The following is an 18,833-nucleotide window of genomic DNA, read 5'->3' as shown; positions in this document are numbered from 1 at the left end:
CTCATTTATAATTACTGACATAATTAAATGCTGTACAATCATTAATTTGGCAAATTAATAATTTTTTAGTTATTTGACTTCAATTGATCATTCAAATGCACATTTAATTTCAGTTTATAGTGAATGTATTATAAATTTTTACTAATTAAACACTATAAAAATTGATGATTTCCAGTGGCATACTCCTGGCTCCATAACAAGCTGCCTTAGATCTTAACTGCTGTGTAGTAATTGTGTTAGTGATGGGCGGCTCAGTTCCATTCAGGACTGTCAGTGAATCTGCACAATACTTGTGCCATGCACTGGAACACAGCCATTATTAATGTTATTAGTAACACATTGTTTTGTTTTTTTCTATCATGTGACGGTGTGGAAGGTGTAGACAGGTGTATAGATGGGGGAACTTTGAAACACTGTGCTGGATTTGCACATTAGGTTTGATGGTTGCTCTATACAGGCTGTTAATTTGTCAACTTTTGGTTCCATGCAGGGATGTAGTTGTGTTTGTTTTCATACCATAGTGCACCTTTGAATTTTCTAAGCGTAACCACTGTCCCTATGGTGGTGAGTGTACCATAAACTAATGCATACATTAGTCAGGTATAGCTAACTGACCACATGACCTACTGTTTAACTGACCATATGAGTAATTAATAGTCATCATGTTGTATTTGTATTCTTTATTTCACATGTAAAAGATACAATATAAGCATAGCCCTAATCCTAACCCCAGGGACAATTCTTACTTCCAGGTTACCTACTATGATAAAGGATTGTGTCTATATTGTCTATATATTAGGCTATTTTGTAATAACAGTGTGAATAATCTGTATTTCAGCTGTTTTTGTTCATTTCTTCTTCTTCTTCTTCTTCTTCTTCTTTACATTATCAATGATGCATGCATGGATATTCAAACACTCAGAAAAGTGGAAATGAATTTGCAACTTTGCATTTGCATCTTTTTTTTTAAAACATCTATCCTGAAGAAGAGGCATGGGGGGCAGGAGGTAAGTAACTCTGTAGATGGCTTCAATATTGTCTATAAAATTACATTCTGAGGAGCTTCAACATTCTGGAAAGTCATCAATTCTACTCTTTGATAAGCATTGATTGGTTGATTGATAAGCATCTCAGCAGTTACCTGACCTGAGAGTAGGAGACAAGAGACCTCTAAACAAGAAGAAATTCGGCACTTTTTAATTAAATAAATACATAAATAAATAAAAATAAATAGAAAATAAGAGAAATGTAAAGTAGAAATAATATCAAAGAAAGTCTATTTTAATTTCACGTTTCACGTATTTACCATTTACGCAGTCTGCGCACGTAGTTCCGTTTGGTTTCATCTCGACGTCCATCTTAGGTCGCGGCATTAATGCGTCATCGCGTTGGACATGACGGTTTTAGAGAGCGGCGCCGTTTCTGACTGGAATGGGAGCTGGCAATTTTTCCCATATTTTGATAGTTTAATCCTTGAATGGCGCCGAAACAGGACCCGAAGCCCAAATTTCAAGAAGGTAACTAGCTGCCTGTTTCTCCTCCGAGAGATGAGTGGTCTCGGTCAGTCAGCGCTGTTTGAAATGTTAGCTGGTCGACGGTCGGACACAGACACTGGCGCCGTCGAGCAACTAGCGCCGTTAGCTTTCATTGTTGTTGCTACGAACACACACAAAACACACCTCGGCCGGCTTAAGGCGCCACTTTAGTCCGTCGTTGGGTAGTTTTCCTACAGTACCAGTAGCCCACCCGTAGCACAGTGTATGGCTTTAATTTCAGGATGCTGTCGGTCGGTCGTTAGCAGAGAGCAGTAGCAGCAGCAGCTTCATTCATGCAGCTCAGTGACTCACCGCCGCCTCCACAGCCTCCTCGTCAGCCATGAATAACCTGCTGCTCCCTCACTAACGCTCCGCTCTCTGCAGCTCGCTTTAATGTGTACAGAGGTCAGGATACTGTCCGTACTGCAATGGACTTTGTGTGGTGGTCAGTCAAGTGAAAGAAGTACATTATAGATATTTTTATTTTAGTTACCAATTGAGGTATATATTTACTCATAATCACTGAGTTCGTGAATTATATAGAGTAGAATAGCACCCGTTATTGTTATTAGGACCAAAGTATATGCCACACAGTATTTTTGACTGTTTTGATAACGTTATGTCTGTCATATAAATTAGAAAAATGACTATGGCTGTCTTAATTGACGCTTAACTGAGTAAATTAACTGGATGCAATTTAGAGAAAAGAGCAGTCAAGCAATTACTGAGTGAGATCTATTGTAAGTGATTTACTGATCACTAAAAAAATCTGTCTTCTGCAGTGTGAGGATTTTGTCTGATGTGCACAATTATTCAATTAGTGTCTTTGTATTTTAAAGCCATAATAATTCCATTTAGTGAAATATTAAACATGTAAAATTATAATTGAGTTAATCAAAAAGCCTACCCTTCACAGATCGAGTCTAGTCTTTTATTAAAGTCTTACTGTAGTGTGTAGTCTAATTCATAGACTCTACACATGTGTGATCACTTTAAATTTTGAGCAGTTGCTTGGTAATTGCTGTTCTCAGGGCTTTGAATGAGATTGGTGTTAGTCTATGATCAAAGTGCTTAGGATTTAAAATTTTAAATTTAAATTTAAGATGTACTAATTGTTTCACTTCAGTCTACCCTGACCCTAGTTACGAACTCTCAGCGTGCGTGTGTGTGCAAGTAGTTCAGATGGCTTCACAGTTTCATTTTGTTGTACTTGGACTGCACTCATGCTGACTTTATTGACCACCACTCTGTTCAGGTGAAAGAGTGCTGTGTTTTCATGGGCCATTGCTCTACGAAGCTAAGGTAGGCTGCCGGAGTTCTCTGATCTTGTGATCATCCTCTATGTCTCTGTCATTTTTTTTTTTTTGACAGTGAATCCTGTCTCTCTTTGCAGTGTGTTAAAATAAACATCAAGGACAAACAAATCAAATATTTTATTCATTACAGTGGGTGGAATAAGAAGTAAGTTCTTTCGTTCAGATAAATCAAAATTTTAACATTAATAGTGGGAAGATTTCACAGGTGCCTGATGTCTGTCTTGGTGTTTTCTCTTTCAGCTGGGACGAATGGGTTCCTGAAAGCAGAGTGCTTAAGTATGTGGACAGTAATCTGCAGAAACAGAAAGAGCTTCAGAGGGCAAATCAGTAAGTCCACTCTCTCTTTTTACTTAATCTTAGCAACTAACTTCACACTATCACTCATTATAAAGCCCATAGTAATGAGCAGTGACGAGAAGAGCATCTACTTTTGGTAGCACAATGGAGAATATTAAAATTTCCTGCCACTTGATAGACAGCACAGCCAAAACAAAATACAGATGAGGTTCACAAAATACTTACTAATATAATAAATGTACTGCTGCTCATTGTGTTGTGAAGTCAAACAGATTAACTGACTTTAATATGAATAATGTATTCTCATTTAATGGGTTTGTTTTATTTTCTTACTTTAGAGACCATTATGTAGAAGGAAGAATGAGGGGTGCTGCGCCGAATAAGAAGATACCTGCTGCATCGCAGAAAAATGATGTGTGAGTGCAAATCATCTGTCATTCTACCTGTCACCTGCTGTGATTTTGCCTCTAAACTGCTTTAGGGGTGTTATAGCTGTTAATCATTTTGTGTTGTTTGTTTTCCCCTCTAGGAAAACCAAAAAGAACAAACAGAAGAGTAAGTATGCAACGCCATTTAAATATTATTCTACAGGTTTTGCACAAATGTGTTTCCATCGTCGGCATTGCTCGAGGCTGTCGCAATAATATCACAGTGATAGTTTATCACTTTTATGAATAAGGTAACAGGTGAGCATGTTTCTGTTTGTGCAGCTCCTGGACCAGGTGAAGGTACAAGTTCAGGAGGAGACCCAACACACCCTCCACGAAAGAAGAGGGCACGTGTTGACCCAACAGTTGAAAGTGTAAGTTTGTGAATTATTGTTCTGGTTGGTAGCTTGGTTCATTTTAGTTTATTTACTTTATCTTATTTTTTAATCTCATCCTGTCTGCTCAGGAGGAGACCTTCATAAATCGAGTGGAGGTGAAAGTAAAGATCCCTGAGGAGTTGAAACCGTGGCTTGTGGACGACTGGGACCTGATTACACGGCAAAAACAAGTTAGTAACAAAGAGACATTAAAAAATGAACTTGAACCAATCACTCAGCATTTTGTTCTTACGTTTTGTCATGCCATGTGTGTTTGGTCTTTTTTGTGTTCTGCCTTCAGCTTTTCCACCTACCTGCCAAAAAGAACGTCGACACGGTCCTTGAAGATTATGCAAACTACAAGAAATCAAGAGGAAACTCTGACAGCAAGTAAAAATACACACCGTTACTTGTCTCACACGGCCATCCAAAACATGACATGCTTTTTTTATCCACTTTTCCAGCTCTGTGTGTTGTAAAGGCATAACTTTCTTTCCTCTTCACCATTTAGGGAGTTTGCTGTGAATGAGGTGGTCGCTGGTATCCGGGAATATTTCAACGTCATGCTGGGGACACAACTTCTCTACAAATTTGAGAGGCCGCAGTACGCAGACATCCTGGCCAACCACCCAGATACATCGATGTCTCAGATCTATGGCGCCCCTCACCTACTCAGGCTCTTTGGTACACACACTCGCACAACATCACATTGTTGCATTATTTACTGCTGAGATGAGCAGCGTTGACTTTACTGGCTAGAAACATTAATGCCATTACATAGTTAAAAAGATTATTTCCCAGATTCCTGTCAAAATATTGTTTTATGTTGTGTGTTTAAGTGGGAAAAAAAGTTTGCTGATATATAACTGTCTGATTTTTACATTTTTCAGTATTAATATTAATATCGGCCTCAAAAATGACGATGATGATGATTAAAAGATAAAATGAAGAAATATACCCCAAAATGTCTCTCCTTATCTACAAGAAAAGCCTTTTTTGAAGGCTGTGAAAACATTTAATTAACACTGAACTGTAGCTTCTGTGTGCCAGATCTGCAAACAGACTTCATCCTCTTTTGACACAGGGTACATATTGTAACAGTTTTTTTTAGTCATGCTCTTTAATATCCTTAAAATAAAAAGAGTCTGATGACATTTGGAGAGGTGTTTTTGGCTTAAAACAGAAAATCTATGAACTGGTGCACAAATCAAGCCAACATAACTCCCTAATCTGTTAATACATAATTTTTTATATATATATATATAAAAAGTGCTGCACATAATAGTTGAGTTATAAGAGTGCTCTCTGCTGCAGCCGCTTTTAACTCTCTTTGTAAAGATCAGCCCTCCTCTTTATTGACCACCCGCTTTATAAGCTTGAATTGTGCCGGTTAAGTGGAAATATTGAAGTGTTTGTAGAGGCATTATACATGAAGACAAGGTTAGTGGTTGTGCAGCATTTAGAAATCTGTCTTTGTTTGGTTTTCAAAGTGAGAATCGGAGCCATGCTGGCGTACACTCCGCTGGATGAGAAGAGCCTTGCACTGCTGCTCAGTTATTTACAAGACTTCCTCAAGTGAGTATTCAAAACCTGACAAAGCTGTTAATAAAACATGTATTGATTCCTCTGCAGCAGAAATGAGTGAAGTGTTGCTCCATTTCAGGTATCTTGTAAAGAACTCTGCGTCGCTCTTCAATGCCAGTGACTATGAAGTTGCCCCTCCAGAGTACCACCGCAAGGCAGTTTAAGTTTTTTTTTTAATTTTAGGAGCCTTTGTATGTTGACGTTTGGAGGTGACATTTTTACCTGTCGAGAGGATGGGATTTCACAAAAAGCCTTTGGAGAACGGATTGTGCGAGATCTGTTGCTTTTTATTAAGGAAGAACCAGAGCACGATGTCACACTAATCCCTGGACAAATTTAATTTTCTTTCATGTGGAAAGCTGCTGAGTACGCTCTTCCTGTATTGGTATGTTTTTCAGTACCACCTTTTAGTTTCTAAGATACTTGTTTTGTCCGATATTTTCCAAGATCTCTTGAAAAGGAATTTCATCTTTTTTTTTTGTTTTGGTTCAGATGCTGGCTAAATTTGTCTTGTAGGCTGTCATCATTTTCTAATAAAAGTCTTTCATTCTCTAGTTATTGATCTGTTTTTGCTTCAGGGGTACTTAGGTCAAGTATTTCAAAGATTAACCATGTTTGGATAGAACCATGAGAAATGTTAACACAGTGGCAATTTCCTGTTACTCATCAATTTGAATCATTAACTGAACATTTCTAACAAAAGAGTTTCAGATTTCATATGTTTCCTACTACTTCGTCTTCCACAACTGATCACAGTGTAAGAACAGATGACATCGATGCTGCAGGTAGTTAAAGAGTAAGACTTTGATTCCCCCTGTTCAGCATGTGTGGTGCAGTGTAATTGTAAGCAGATACACCGTAGAGTGAATTCCAAAAGTAAGAAAGCACTTACCAGTACCTGGAGTGGTCTCATACTTTTAGGCCCTACTATCTGTGTTCATGTGGAAGTGTAACCTACTGTAGAAGTGGAAGCTGCTCTATAAACAGAACAAATAGCAACATGATAACACACATTAAATATTATAAAAGGTGTTGTCATTAGAGAAATAGTAATTCCTAAAAATCGCGTGCATTACTAAATACTTGTACTCTTTATCTGTGACTATATGACTGTTATCTTACAGTTCGTTCTGCAAAGAACAAAAGAAAACTATTCTTACCTCCAACGTCATCTATTGCAGTCATGAATGTACAAACTTGAATGTTGTTATACATTTCCTGTTTGAAATTCGGTTCCTGTACCTCCCGGTTTCTGACGTCTGCACTGCTAGACAACATGCAGCCAAACAGGGAGGGGTTCCCAAAGCTCGACCAGGAGTTTTATAATGCTGACGACAAGTTTTAAAACCGGGAAAGAGACATTTCACTGATTGCCACCATGCTGGCTGACCCTTGGACTAAGGCCTCCAGCTTCACTGTGTCCAATCCTATTTAAATCCTCTATATTCAAGTCCTCTCTCCTCTTTTTTTTTTTTTTTACCATACTGTTTATTTGTACTTCCAGATTCATGCAAACATGATACCCATGTAAAAATATATGTGTGCATTCACATCAGTGGTTTGTAGGTGGTTGCACAAACTCCAGGCTCTTTAACTCAGGCACAGCTGCTGCTGGCTTTAAACAAACACCTGTGGGTCTAGTTTTAATATTGAAAGTTATATTCAGAAATTCAAAATAGATGGTAGATGCTTAAAAAAAAAGATGAGATGTAGTTGAATGCTCCAAAAACCATTGAAATAACATTGTTTTACCACATACAGTTTCCAAATCTCAAGAATGAATGTCAACTCTCATACAACAGTCCATGATGAGAATTACAGAGGTCATTATTCATCTAGATAGTTTTATATGCATAGTCTACAGGTCATCAATTACATTAGGTTGTAGGTGGACCAAATACACTACTTTTTATCTGACTGTATTGTGTTGGCACGTAGCTTACTAGAAACATGTTATCAATGACTGAGCTTCTACTGTTCTGAGGTCAGTTGTGACACTGCAGCAGCATTGGGCAGCTCCTCCTGGGAGCAGCTGGTGTAGAGCGCGCATCAAGTAGGACAGAGATAAAGCAGTGACATTGACTGCAGCGCGATAGCTTCTTGGTTAGCAGAGAAGCTAAGATGCTCGTTGTGCTGTAGCTAGGCCATGTGCAGCCGAGGCGGGTTGTTGGTAAATAAATGCTACAGTTCCTGAGACCCACTACAATGGCTGCCCGGCTCTGCTCGTCTCCCTGTAAAAGTCCCCTCACACCACTGTACTCAGGTATGTGACTACCGACTACCCCTGAATCTGTATTTGTGAAACAAGAACTACATTATGGACAAAATTAAAAACTAGATTTTCATCGGAGGTAAACGAATACTACATGGCCTGTTTTTTTTTTTGTTTGTTTGTTTTTAGCAGTTGCGGCACCGTGGTTGTCTTGGTCTAACATAAAGGTTTTCTACTGATATCTAACGTGAAACATCTAGGCTATCTGGGACAGATGTGAGTAACAACTGAAGTTGGGTGTGTTGCGGTTTGTTGGTACTTTTTTGTTCTTTCTTTTTCTTTTCTTTTTATTAAAGATAATTTACTTAAAGAGAAGCTGCAGCTTTCCTTATGCCATCTGACCAGAGTGCTTGGAAGCACTTTTATTCACTTATAAAAAGTTTCCTCTTTTTATTCCCCTTACTTTGCCAGGTGCTGCTTGATTTAACAATTGCAAAACTGACAAAATCATCAGTCTACAATGACCCCTTGACTCATCTTACTTATATGGCCTATGGATGGATAGATAGATAGATAGATAGATAGATAGATAGATAGATAGATAGATAGATAGATGTGACCTATAGTTTTATATGCAGTTTAGATGCATAGTCCAGGACAAAGTAGGGGACAAACTAAGTTACTCCTGAACTGTATTAATATGTTATAGATTCTTCTGACACTGGTGGAGGTGAAGTAGCGCTTGCCCCTGGAAACCCCCGAGGGAAACCCTGCATGGTCGTGTGAAGAGGTCTAATCAGTCAAGTGAAAACACCTGTGGCCTTGGGCCTTACTCATTATTTGATATCTTTAACAGTTTACTTTAGTTGAGCAGTTTGCTTCATAGTTTCCTGTCCTCTGCTTCTTGATCCACTTCTCTGCTCAATTTTAACTGGTATTTGACTAATTGTCCAGATTATCTGCTCATGTGCCCTTGTCTGTCTGGTTTGTTTAGTTAACCTGATGCTTGAGTAGCATCGTAATGAGAGACTATAGCCCACTTTATTTCAGCTAATTGTGGCTTTGTGACTGCCGCCAAGAATCCGTCTTTAACATAAAACATTTACTGTAACTTATGACTTATTTAGTTTGAGTGGGACATGTGGTCGTAATTTAAACATTTACGAGGCACAATCTTGGACCTGTGCTATAGCTCTGCCTCAAAGCTTTTATTACTCCATTTAAAAATAATTTCAAGCAAATTGGTGAATGTGATCAGTCTCTGGGGTTACATAGACACCTGTGAGCCTTTTTTGGTCTCACACTGGCTGAAATCATTTTCCTGCTCCGATGATTTGAACAAGGTGGAGTCGGTGCCAGTGGTGGAATAACATTGCGGTGATGGAAAGCATGTGGTGCAGGGTTTTGTTGAGGAGGAGAGAAACGTAATAGGCTATTGAAGCCAGGCCAGAGCACCTTCCTCCTCCTCCTCCTCCTCCTCCTCTCACCTCTCGACTCCACAATGTGTTCAGCAGAATCCCCTCCAGCTGGCGTCCTCTCCTCTGTTGTGGCTTACTTGACATGAAAAAGAGAAGCTAAATATTAGTTTCAGGCTGATTTGTGGTTTCATCTGTGTCAGCCGCTCACAGTTGTTATGGCAAGTACAATTCAGACTGTTTCGAGAAGAATGTCTTTAATCCAATTTCCCCCTGCCTTAACCAGGACCAGATGCGTTTTCACTGGAGTGTGCTCTCAGATCACAGCGCCCCAATAGCTTTTAACAGCCCATCAGAAAGACTGACACACACAGGACATCTCTGCAGATTCGTTCGGGGAGACACCTCAGAGCCTTTCTTGGCCCCGTTTACCGCTGCAATCGACACTTCATACCCCGTGTTGGAGGCTGGGTCACCTGGAGGTTCTTCCTCCGGTGCGATGCCTTTCATGTGACCCTGCCCGTCATGGGGCCTTAGAGCTGTCATTACCCTGTAGATGAGAGAGACGTATACATGATACAGCGCTGGTTAATGAGACTGGCTGAAGTCAGGGTGATGGTTTGAGCAGGTTTTCCTCCGCCTTGTGTCTGTTCTGATCTGCCAACCAACCGACACACTTAAGACGGGTCTGCAGGAACCGCTTGGACCAGGTCTCAGAAATGTCCTTGGTTTCCTTTGGGGATGATCTACACAGGATATAACAGAATATTTTAGCATCTATATGTGGTTCTGTTTTATGTATTAGAGCAAATATGCTGGAAAATACATTCAGTTCAGTCACAAACAGTTTAAGGTACTTTGAGTTTTTCAGTCATCGCTATATGTGTTTTCTGCACTACATTAGAAAGAAGGATATTGTACTCCTTATCGGCTATAGTAACTTTTTAGTTACCCCTCTGCCACTGAATATAAAATGCTTGATGTGGTGTAGTATTATGTGAGAGCCATCAGGTGGCAGGATTGTACAGAGCAGCTGTAAAACCACACAGTTACAAATGTGAGCGCTGTGGTTCTCTGTGTACAGTGATATCTCTGTGAGGTGCTGGGAAGTTTACAGTCTTGTCACTGACACTGTTGGCTCCTTAGATTTTTTCCACAGTAATTTTTCTTCTAACAGAAGCACATGAGAGACAGTCACTCCAAGGAAAGATTAAGTTCCTGTAGCGATGTAATGCCAATAAAAAAGACTGTCATCCGATCCTTCTCGGTCTTCCAGCTTCTCTCAGACTCCAAACTCGAGACAAACTCCAACAGGGACCGCTGAGAACCCCCCTCCTATTAGACAACAAATGTTATCAGTTTAACTGACTGATGAAAGCCATTTGTGCTCTATATGACTCCTCCAGAGTGTATCCATCTGCTTTGGGCTCTCTGAGGTGAAAAACCGTCAGTGTTTAATGTGGTTGTGAATGTTTCCCCAGACTAGGAGTTAGTGGTAGACTAATTACACAGTGGGCACGCAGCCTCAGTAGCACACTGCTGCCAAGAGCCTTGTGTGACTGTATGTCATTAGTATTGGAAAAGAGTATTTGCCACAAAGGGCTGCGGTCACTTGGAGCCATTAAAACATGAAAGAACATACCCCGCTCTTCTGGAGAAGGAATTTGCAAGACATAAACAGCCTGTAAAATGGAAAACTACATCTGTGTCCATTTGTTTTCCTGAAAGGCAGCCAGATTTGGTAATTCTTAGTGAAATTCTTTCCAATAACACAGAGCAGTCCAAATAAAGGGGAAGGACTGTTTGATCCATCTGTTTTCAATGCGGCGTAGTAGTGGTTTTGCACACAGGATCCCAGCTCAGTGGGAGACTTAAGAAATAGTGGAGGCTTCAGAGCATGGAGGGGCCTTTACTCAATTTACACTCTGGGTTTATCATGTGTGTGATGAGTCCCCGATGCAGCTGAAACACAACCCACCCCAGTGCATAGTTCATTTACAATTTCAGTGCTCCTCTATGCTTTTATTCCACATGCATTGAGCAGGAGTGAAATAAACTGAAGCTGTAACTGTTAGTTACTTTGCAGGTTCACAATTTGATAAATAACATTATTTTTATTATCTGTAATTCTTTATTAAGCTTAACTAATTAAGAGTAACTCATAAATTACTAAAAAACATTTTAGATACCTCTTCTGTTCTCTTCCGAAATAAAATCCAGAAGGAAATACCTTTTTATAAAATATTTATTCACTGTTCTCTGACTTTTCTGAATGAATGAGAGAATGAAGGCCTGATGCCTTCACGTAGTTTTCACATTTAGTCTTTTACTGTTTGACGAAGCATTGTCTTTTTCCCTGAGTGTGGTCATTTGACTTTGGGTTTAATTGAGGACAGTCTGAGCTTGACTCTATGTGGTTGGTGCTTTTACCGTCTTTTGTTCGAGTCAATCAGAATTAGTAGATGACCTGATCCCCACGGTCCTAGAGTCACAATACACACCACTATGTGTGAAACCGCTGAGACGTCACCTCAGCTACGAGGCACCAGAGTGCAAGTGAGCGTGTTAATGAAATAGCTAAATGTTAATTTAATCAAGAGGGACCTCACTATTATTAGACATCACCTTGCCAGAAAATTGAGTTTCCTTTTGATGTGGAGCAGGGATGTAAGAGGATGGGAACTGGCAGCTCTGAATATCTAATAAGATAACCCCCCATCTCTGTCCCTCATTAGGCTGAATACTGAGTTAAAACACCTTTTCATGTCACCTTAGTAAACAGCTTAATGTGTAGCTCTTTCATCTGCTGTTCCCCCACGTCTGCCCGCAGCTTTGATCGCTCCTGAGTGTCTGGGTATGATTGCATCTCTGTGCTGTAGATTTTTGTCTCTATGTAAATTTTTCTGATGAGCCATCTCCCTCTCTACAAAAATAAATGCAGTGTAGAAGTATCATTTAACCTTTGTCACCTCTCAAGAGGAATGGATCTTCAGCCTCAAGTTCTGAAGTTTTTACTCCTCCAACTTACTAAAATGTTATCCATTTTTTTCTGCTTTTCAATCTGTAATTATACCAAATAAAATAATTCAATATAACATGAAGGTTCAATTACTTAAAGTTTTCTAATTTAAGAATTCATAAGATCGTTTTAAACATAATTTTCATAACCAGCTGTTTAAAAAATATGTAATATTAATATTTGTAATTTCTCTGATATTATAACTCCTATGAAGACATATTTTATACTGTTGTGTTTAGTGGCATTTATTATGCGTATACAGATAGCTCTTCAGATAGCTCCCACTCATGGATGTCCACAGAATGACTTATATTTATTGACAAATACATGAACACTTGTATCTGCTTACACATGCAGTTTAGTGTGTGGTATTATCAACCACTGCTGAAATGTTTATATACCGCTTACAAATACAACACATTCAAGTAAATTGTTATAAGTCTAACACTGTGCTATAAATATTTAAAGTGCAGGTATTTAGTGCAATATAAACCAGTAAAATAGAGTAAGAAAGATACACCTGGACCAAAAAGACCCAAACTCACTCTGGAAAGAAGATGAATCACACTTTCTTTTATGTTGCAATCACAGTCTAATCTTTCGTCTGCCAACAGGTTTAACGAGTAATTCATCCATAATTTAGCTCCATCGCTCCACTTTTCTAATATTGCCCTCATATTTCATTGGTTGGATTCATACAAGAAGCTTGAGGAGAACACTTTTAGTTAAAATTGTCTCCAAATAGTGCAACAATGGGATAAATGACCATTTCTGGTAGTTTTCTTGTGATCATTGATCAGAGATATTTGGGTACAGCCAGAGGCCTGCTGAGCTGCAACAATGTGAAATGGTGTTGTTTGAGTTAATTTCAGAACAATGGAGTAAGATGGACTGAACTTACTCGAATTTAATGCACCTCTACTCTTGTCTTTTTTATATTCTGATATTTTTATGAAAATAATGCACAATACAAATATATCTGTCAAAACACACAGTTTTCACGTTGTAACCTGCAGAGGGCAGACTTAGCTGAGAAATAAACTGTTGTGCTGAGAACAGGCAGCAAGAGAAGCTACACTATAAGCTAAAAGGAAGTCAATCTAAGCAATAAATTGAAGTTCATTAAATTTCATGACAGTTGTAATGTTCTGATTAATGTTCACCCAACTGATTTTCAAGGTAGACTAAATATTATAAACATAACACAAAATATACCTATACAGCTCCCTAAAGTTGAATCACCAAATATTTTCAACACTATTAATATTATAATGTTCATGAAGCAAAGACTGATGCATTAGACAGATTAGCTATGTATGTGTAATAAAGTCTGTGATTCACATGTAGTTGCATCGGCAATGATGTAACAAAATATGATTTACCATTACATGCTAGATTCAAGTTAAAGATCAGAGCTGAAATAGACGGAAGCACACAGTGTGATAGCAGTTTCATTAAAACCCTCCTTTCTAAACGAGTCTCTCAACAGGACGGCGAGCAGCATTCTTTAGATTTGTAGGAATGTAATGGTGATATCTCATTAGGAGTCCTGAACCATGACAGTTGCATCTCCTCCAACTGTGCTGTTGGTCAGTTCTGGGTTGAGTGATTCCTCCTGACCTCGGCATGCCACAGCGTTGCCCTCGGTGTTCAAACTATCCATGTTGCTTGTTGACAGCAGCTCCCGTCTGGGGCTGCTGGGGATTGGCCTGATGCTGACCTCCTGCCAGTCTGCTGGAGGAGAGCAGGAGAGCGGTTTGGACTGGGAGAAGAGGGTGAAGACGAGAGGAGTAATGAGGAGGGGAGGACAGTTTCTTGACAGCTTTTTGCCTCGCCTGATGCACACAAACACACACACACACACACATACACATACACATACACTTTGGCAGAGTTAATGTGAGGTTTTTCTAGGCCTTCCTCCCAAACACTAATACTGTGTGAGTCAAAGGGCAAAGTGTTCATTTCTTAAATTATTACTTTCTTTCCACTTCCAGGTACCTTTTAAAGCAATATGATTAGCTGTCAAATATATAATAACACAAATATTTTGACAGATGTTATTTAAATTGCAAGCTGATATAATAGAGTATGAGTTGGCTTGGCGTCCACCATGGTTTGTTGACTGCAGGGACTGAGCAGAGCAGTGTGTTATTATAATTTTAGAGGAAAATGATAGGTTCCCTCTATGCTCATAAACAGTTGAGCTATCACCACCAAGCAGCTAAATTAGCCCAGAATTTTGTGCTTTAGATCAAACAGAAATGGCAGAGAATCAATTAATGATTAATACGCCATCTGTTGGAGGTGGCGCTTTGAATATCAATACGTCTCCCATCGGATGTTTAATCACCTGATACCATTGTGTTGGAACACAACAACCGAGCTGTTGGAAGTGCAGAAGTGGCAGCGAGCTCAAATGTTTTGATCCACCTCCACGATGCTCATAAGAAATTCACCGCTCCAGCGGAGAAACATGTCTACAGGGTCCCAACAGTGAGGCGTGCATGCAGATATCTGCTCTGTGTCTGGGGCTGCTGCGGAGATCCCACCCAAGGCAAGGCTTCATTCATGCTGCAGCATGGAGGATGTTATGGATATGGCCTTGACAGCGCGCTCTAACCCTGAAGCCTGAAGAGGGACAGGAAACAGTTGGCTCTCGGTCGACTGAAGTGGTGCCTGGGACTTTCCCACACGCCTCAGGATCCTCCTCATTCAGCCTGGTCTGTGGTTGGAGCGTGTGTCTGCACCACTTCACACCAGGGAGGGAGGAGGGGGGAGGCACAGGCTTACTGTAGAAGTTGGAGAAAACTTTTCAGAGGGGATCCACTGCCCCTTAGCTGAGAGAACAGCATAAATTATTTGCGCTGGCAGATGTTCACAGACCCAAATATGCATGAATTTGTAGAGCTGGCAGGCTTCCCTCAGCCAAACGTACTGGTTTTCACGATGCGTGCAGGAGCAGTTGTTATTCTGGCTGTTTTACAGAGAGCATTAATCTGAGCTGTCAGCACCACCAACCACTTTGGTGGAAATTATTTCACTCCTTAATAAGGGAACTCTGGTGCTGTATTACATATGGCGGTCAGGGCAACATTCTTGGTGGGTCTGTCATCATGTAGCTGTTCTCCAACAGTGGGCCTTCTGTGTTTGGCCTGTAGCACACTCTGTAACCCAGAGATGAAAAGAATACACTAACCAGACATTAAATGTAACCACTACCTCTCACATCCTCTCTGCTGGTGAAGATGAGGACTAGCTCCTGCCAAGAAGTGGGAGAAATCCAATATTATATTGACTTGTCTCTGAATTCCTCTCGTTTCTGTTCCGCTGTTTAACAGAAGTTGAGATTGTTATTTTGGCAACAGGCCGCATGTCTTTCCTTGGGTGTTGCAAGCAGATGTGCTACTGTTTCAGGTCAGGTCGTAGCTGACCACCATCAAGTCAGTAAAGAGGAGGGGTGTAGACAAAATAATAACCCTAACCATAATATAATGCTCTCTTAACCCCCCCCCCCCCAAAAAAAAGGTCCATGTTTAATTCTATTGGAATAAAGGCCAACACGATGGCATCAGCAAACTCTTGTTTATTAAAAGTACACCTATTCAACCGAGGGGTGGGTGGCCAACCCCTGTAAGAGAACTGTTGAATTATAGAAAAGCAGTTCATGTTTTCTTCATTTACCACATTTATAGTGTCTGCCAAAAACTGTTCAGTGTTGTTTGATGACTGCATGTTCAAGTTAGATTAACACTTTTTTCAACAGGGTATTATAAGCCTCTTTTAGATGTAATATTAGTGCTGGGCTGTTGTAGTGTATGGAATTAGACAGCACACATGTTTATGACTTAAAGTCTCTATATATGGCTGTATTGGAAAATGCATGAAAGAAAATACCTGTCTTAGCTGTGGTCATTCATGCTGGCTATACTAAGCAGTGGTTATTAAATGGACTCTAATGTGCAATTTACAATACATTAGCCAGTGTTTGTGAAACACTGTTAGCTACTACTTTTCTGTGCCTTTTTATAGGCATGCAGTCATGAACTTAAATTGTGTCACACCTGTATGTGAGCACTTAACGAGTGGCATTGTATAATCAAGCTATCATCAGGGCTTCAAGATGCTAATAACAATAATAAAGGTAGAGTGAGACAACCTGTAACTGTCACGCTCTGTCTAACTGCTGAGGGAGAAGTGACTTAGAGCCTTTCCTACAGGAGGGCTTTGGCAGACTGCCACTTAGTGTGGTCCCCCTGAGGGCTCTTACTCATGAATCAGAGAAAATGGGAATTACACATATTAAAGAGGGTAAACGTCAGTAATCACAGCACTGGGAGGATGCTTGAGGACTCATCAGGCCCGCTGCTGCTTTTTTAGAGACACTTGTTTCAAGGAGCCACCGTGTTTAGCAGCTGACAGCACCACCGCGATGGGCAAAATGAGATGTTTCAGGAAGGCAGGCATCCACCTATGAGATCCAAAGCCATTACCCCTGTGTTTACTCCACAGCTGTCTCATATCCACACACTGATGGCATGTACTGCAATGATAACACCATTTGACCTCCTGATCTGTGAGTCACGCAGCAGCCAGGTGAGGTTACAGCCCGTCATGTCCAGTATTGTCTTCTGTCTATTGGTATTTCCAGCATGTTTGTCCTACACGGAGTGCACTGTGGTCCCTGACAGAGGCCGGCTTGGCTGTTTTGACATGGAAAAGTTTGTTTGTTTGTCTGTCTGGGCAGCAGAGGTCAGGCCGCAGGATGTTTGTTTGCTGGGTCAATTGAGTCCGCTGACAGAGGAGGTCGGCGAGGAGAAGTGACGGAGGGAGAAGCGCTCATTAAAAGCCCCTCCTTCCTGTGTGTTCCTCTTCTGGTTGGAGATGTCCAGACCACCAGGCCCTTTACCGTGACTTCCAGATAAGATGTCTGGAGACGCTCCATATGACTTAGTGCTGTTGGTACTTTGACAGAAAACAACCCTCAAGGGAAACTCAGGCAACCATAAATATTTAGGCACCAAAGAGCTTTATGGAGTTTGTTGTAAAAGGATTTATAGCAGCCTGGTAGGCGATGCATCAGTGTCAGAGGGCTTGAAGCAGCCAGTGTTTACAGCATTGCATGTGAATCCTCCCACACCTCTCGGCCAAGCCTGGAGAGCTGAACCAAATAAGCACTTCAGCGTTAGGAATGCAAACACCACAACTTTCCCAAACAGGTTTCAGAAAACAGGTGTGAGCGCTGTGTCCTCTTGGCTCGAAAATTATAATCGCCTGCAGAGATGAATCATAAACAAAACAAGTCAGTGGCCTTATATGGGCCGATTCGGGAGTGTTGCTGTTGTGTATCCAGAGGATAAGATACAATTATTCGCTCTATAAAACTGAAACTAACAACTAGAAAGACAGTTGACAAGCTTGTAATAGATACATCTGGACTTATAAATAGATTTGGCATGAATTACCGTTAAAGATTGTCCAGCTGTGTACTCTCAAGAAAAAGTCTGACATTTGAGGAAAACACACGTATTCACTTTCTCTTAGCGTAGCTTAGCTTAGCTTAACTTAAAGACTGGGTAGAGACATGCAGTGGAAAATGCATCTTGGCTCTGTGGAAAGCTAAAAAAATGCCTGCCTTGTGAGCTTTATTATCTTCGTACAATGCCAAACCAAGGAATAACCTCAGAGGCCGAGAAGTCAAGTACAGAATTTACCAAATACTGCACTTCTTCCACTGGCCACAAGGAGCTGGCTCCAAAAGTGAGCTAATACCCATAGACTCTCATATTAAAATGTCCAACTTTACAGCAGCAGAAATAAAATTAAAAAAGTACAGACTGGTACAAAAAAGGTTTTGGTTTCCTCCTAATTTCCTCCTTCATGACCATAAGGCAACGTGCACTGAAGTCGCAGCCCAACATGCTCCCTCCCCCTTGACCCTTTTTATGATTAGCCAGGAGTTTTGGTGGAGTCAGCTAGTGTCAACATGACGATGACGGAGCTGCCCATCATGATGAGCTTCAGAAATGATCTTCATAATCCTGTGGGTGTAGCTGCGGAGAAGTCCATCTTTTTTTTTTTTTGTATATTTTTTGGCTTTTCATGCCTTTATTTGATAGGACAGTTGAGAGAGACAGGAAATGGGGAGGCAGAGAGAGGGGGAATGACACGCAGGATAGGGCCGCTCGATGCGGGAATTGAACAGGGGCCGCCTGCAGTGAGGACTATCTCTACCAACTGAGCTAAACACCGCCCCAGAGAAGTCCATCTTAATATGGAGGCTATGAGTCAATCTAGCTGTTTCACTCATTTCCTGTTTTAATGCTATGCTAAGATGAGCAGCCAACTGTCAGCAGCAATTTCCTAATCAAATAACAAGCATTTACCACCAGGATGACAGCATTTAAAAACCAAATCAATTTTTTGGAGGTGGTGAAGGTTAGGCAACCTTTCTTATCATGATTACAATTATGACCACTGGGACACAGTTGGAAGTAGAGAAACAATGAAAAATTGAAAACTATTGACAATGTCCAGGTTTTTTTTTTACCCATCCAACCTCTCCAACATCCTCCTTTTGTGGGTCTTATAGCAACGTTTCACTGATGAGAGTCATATCTCTTACGTCCACTAGAGGGCTTTGCCACCTG

The 18,833-nt window shown here is 40.5% G+C and overlaps 1 protein-coding gene across 2 annotated transcripts; it reads left to right on the top strand.

The window, feature by feature from the left end:
• The first annotated feature begins 1,379 nt into the window (after positions 1 to 1,379).
• morf4l1 (mortality factor 4 like 1) lies at positions 1,380 to 6,088 on the top strand. Of its 2 annotated transcripts, XM_085779028.1 has the most exons (12): positions 1,386 to 1,517; positions 2,791 to 2,837; positions 2,929 to 2,996; positions 3,092 to 3,178; positions 3,487 to 3,564; positions 3,678 to 3,703; positions 3,859 to 3,950; positions 4,043 to 4,144; positions 4,255 to 4,343; positions 4,465 to 4,637; positions 5,444 to 5,528; positions 5,617 to 6,088. In XM_085779028.1, the coding sequence occupies exons 1-12, from the start codon at positions 1,478 to 1,480 to the stop codon at positions 5,699 to 5,701; spliced, it is 972 nt and encodes a 323-aa protein (XP_085635154.1). In that variant the 5' UTR covers positions 1,386 to 1,477; the 3' UTR covers positions 5,702 to 6,088. The 2 variants fall into 2 exon arrangements, with proteins under 2 accessions (XP_085635153.1, XP_085635154.1); XM_085779027.1 differs by lacking the exon at positions 2,791 to 2,837 and having other exon boundaries at positions 1,380 to 1,517.
• The last annotated feature ends 12,745 nt before the right edge of the window (positions 6,089 to 18,833 follow it).

Source organism: Trachurus japonicus, chromosome 6, assembly GCF_045865225.1.
Source record: "Trachurus japonicus isolate A0001 chromosome 6, Traja_1.0".
Taxonomy (NCBI): domain Eukaryota; kingdom Metazoa; phylum Chordata; class Actinopteri; order Carangiformes; family Carangidae; genus Trachurus; species Trachurus japonicus.
The sequence above is the reverse complement of the archived record's forward strand: the minus strand, read 5'-3'. Positions and strand labels throughout refer to the sequence as shown.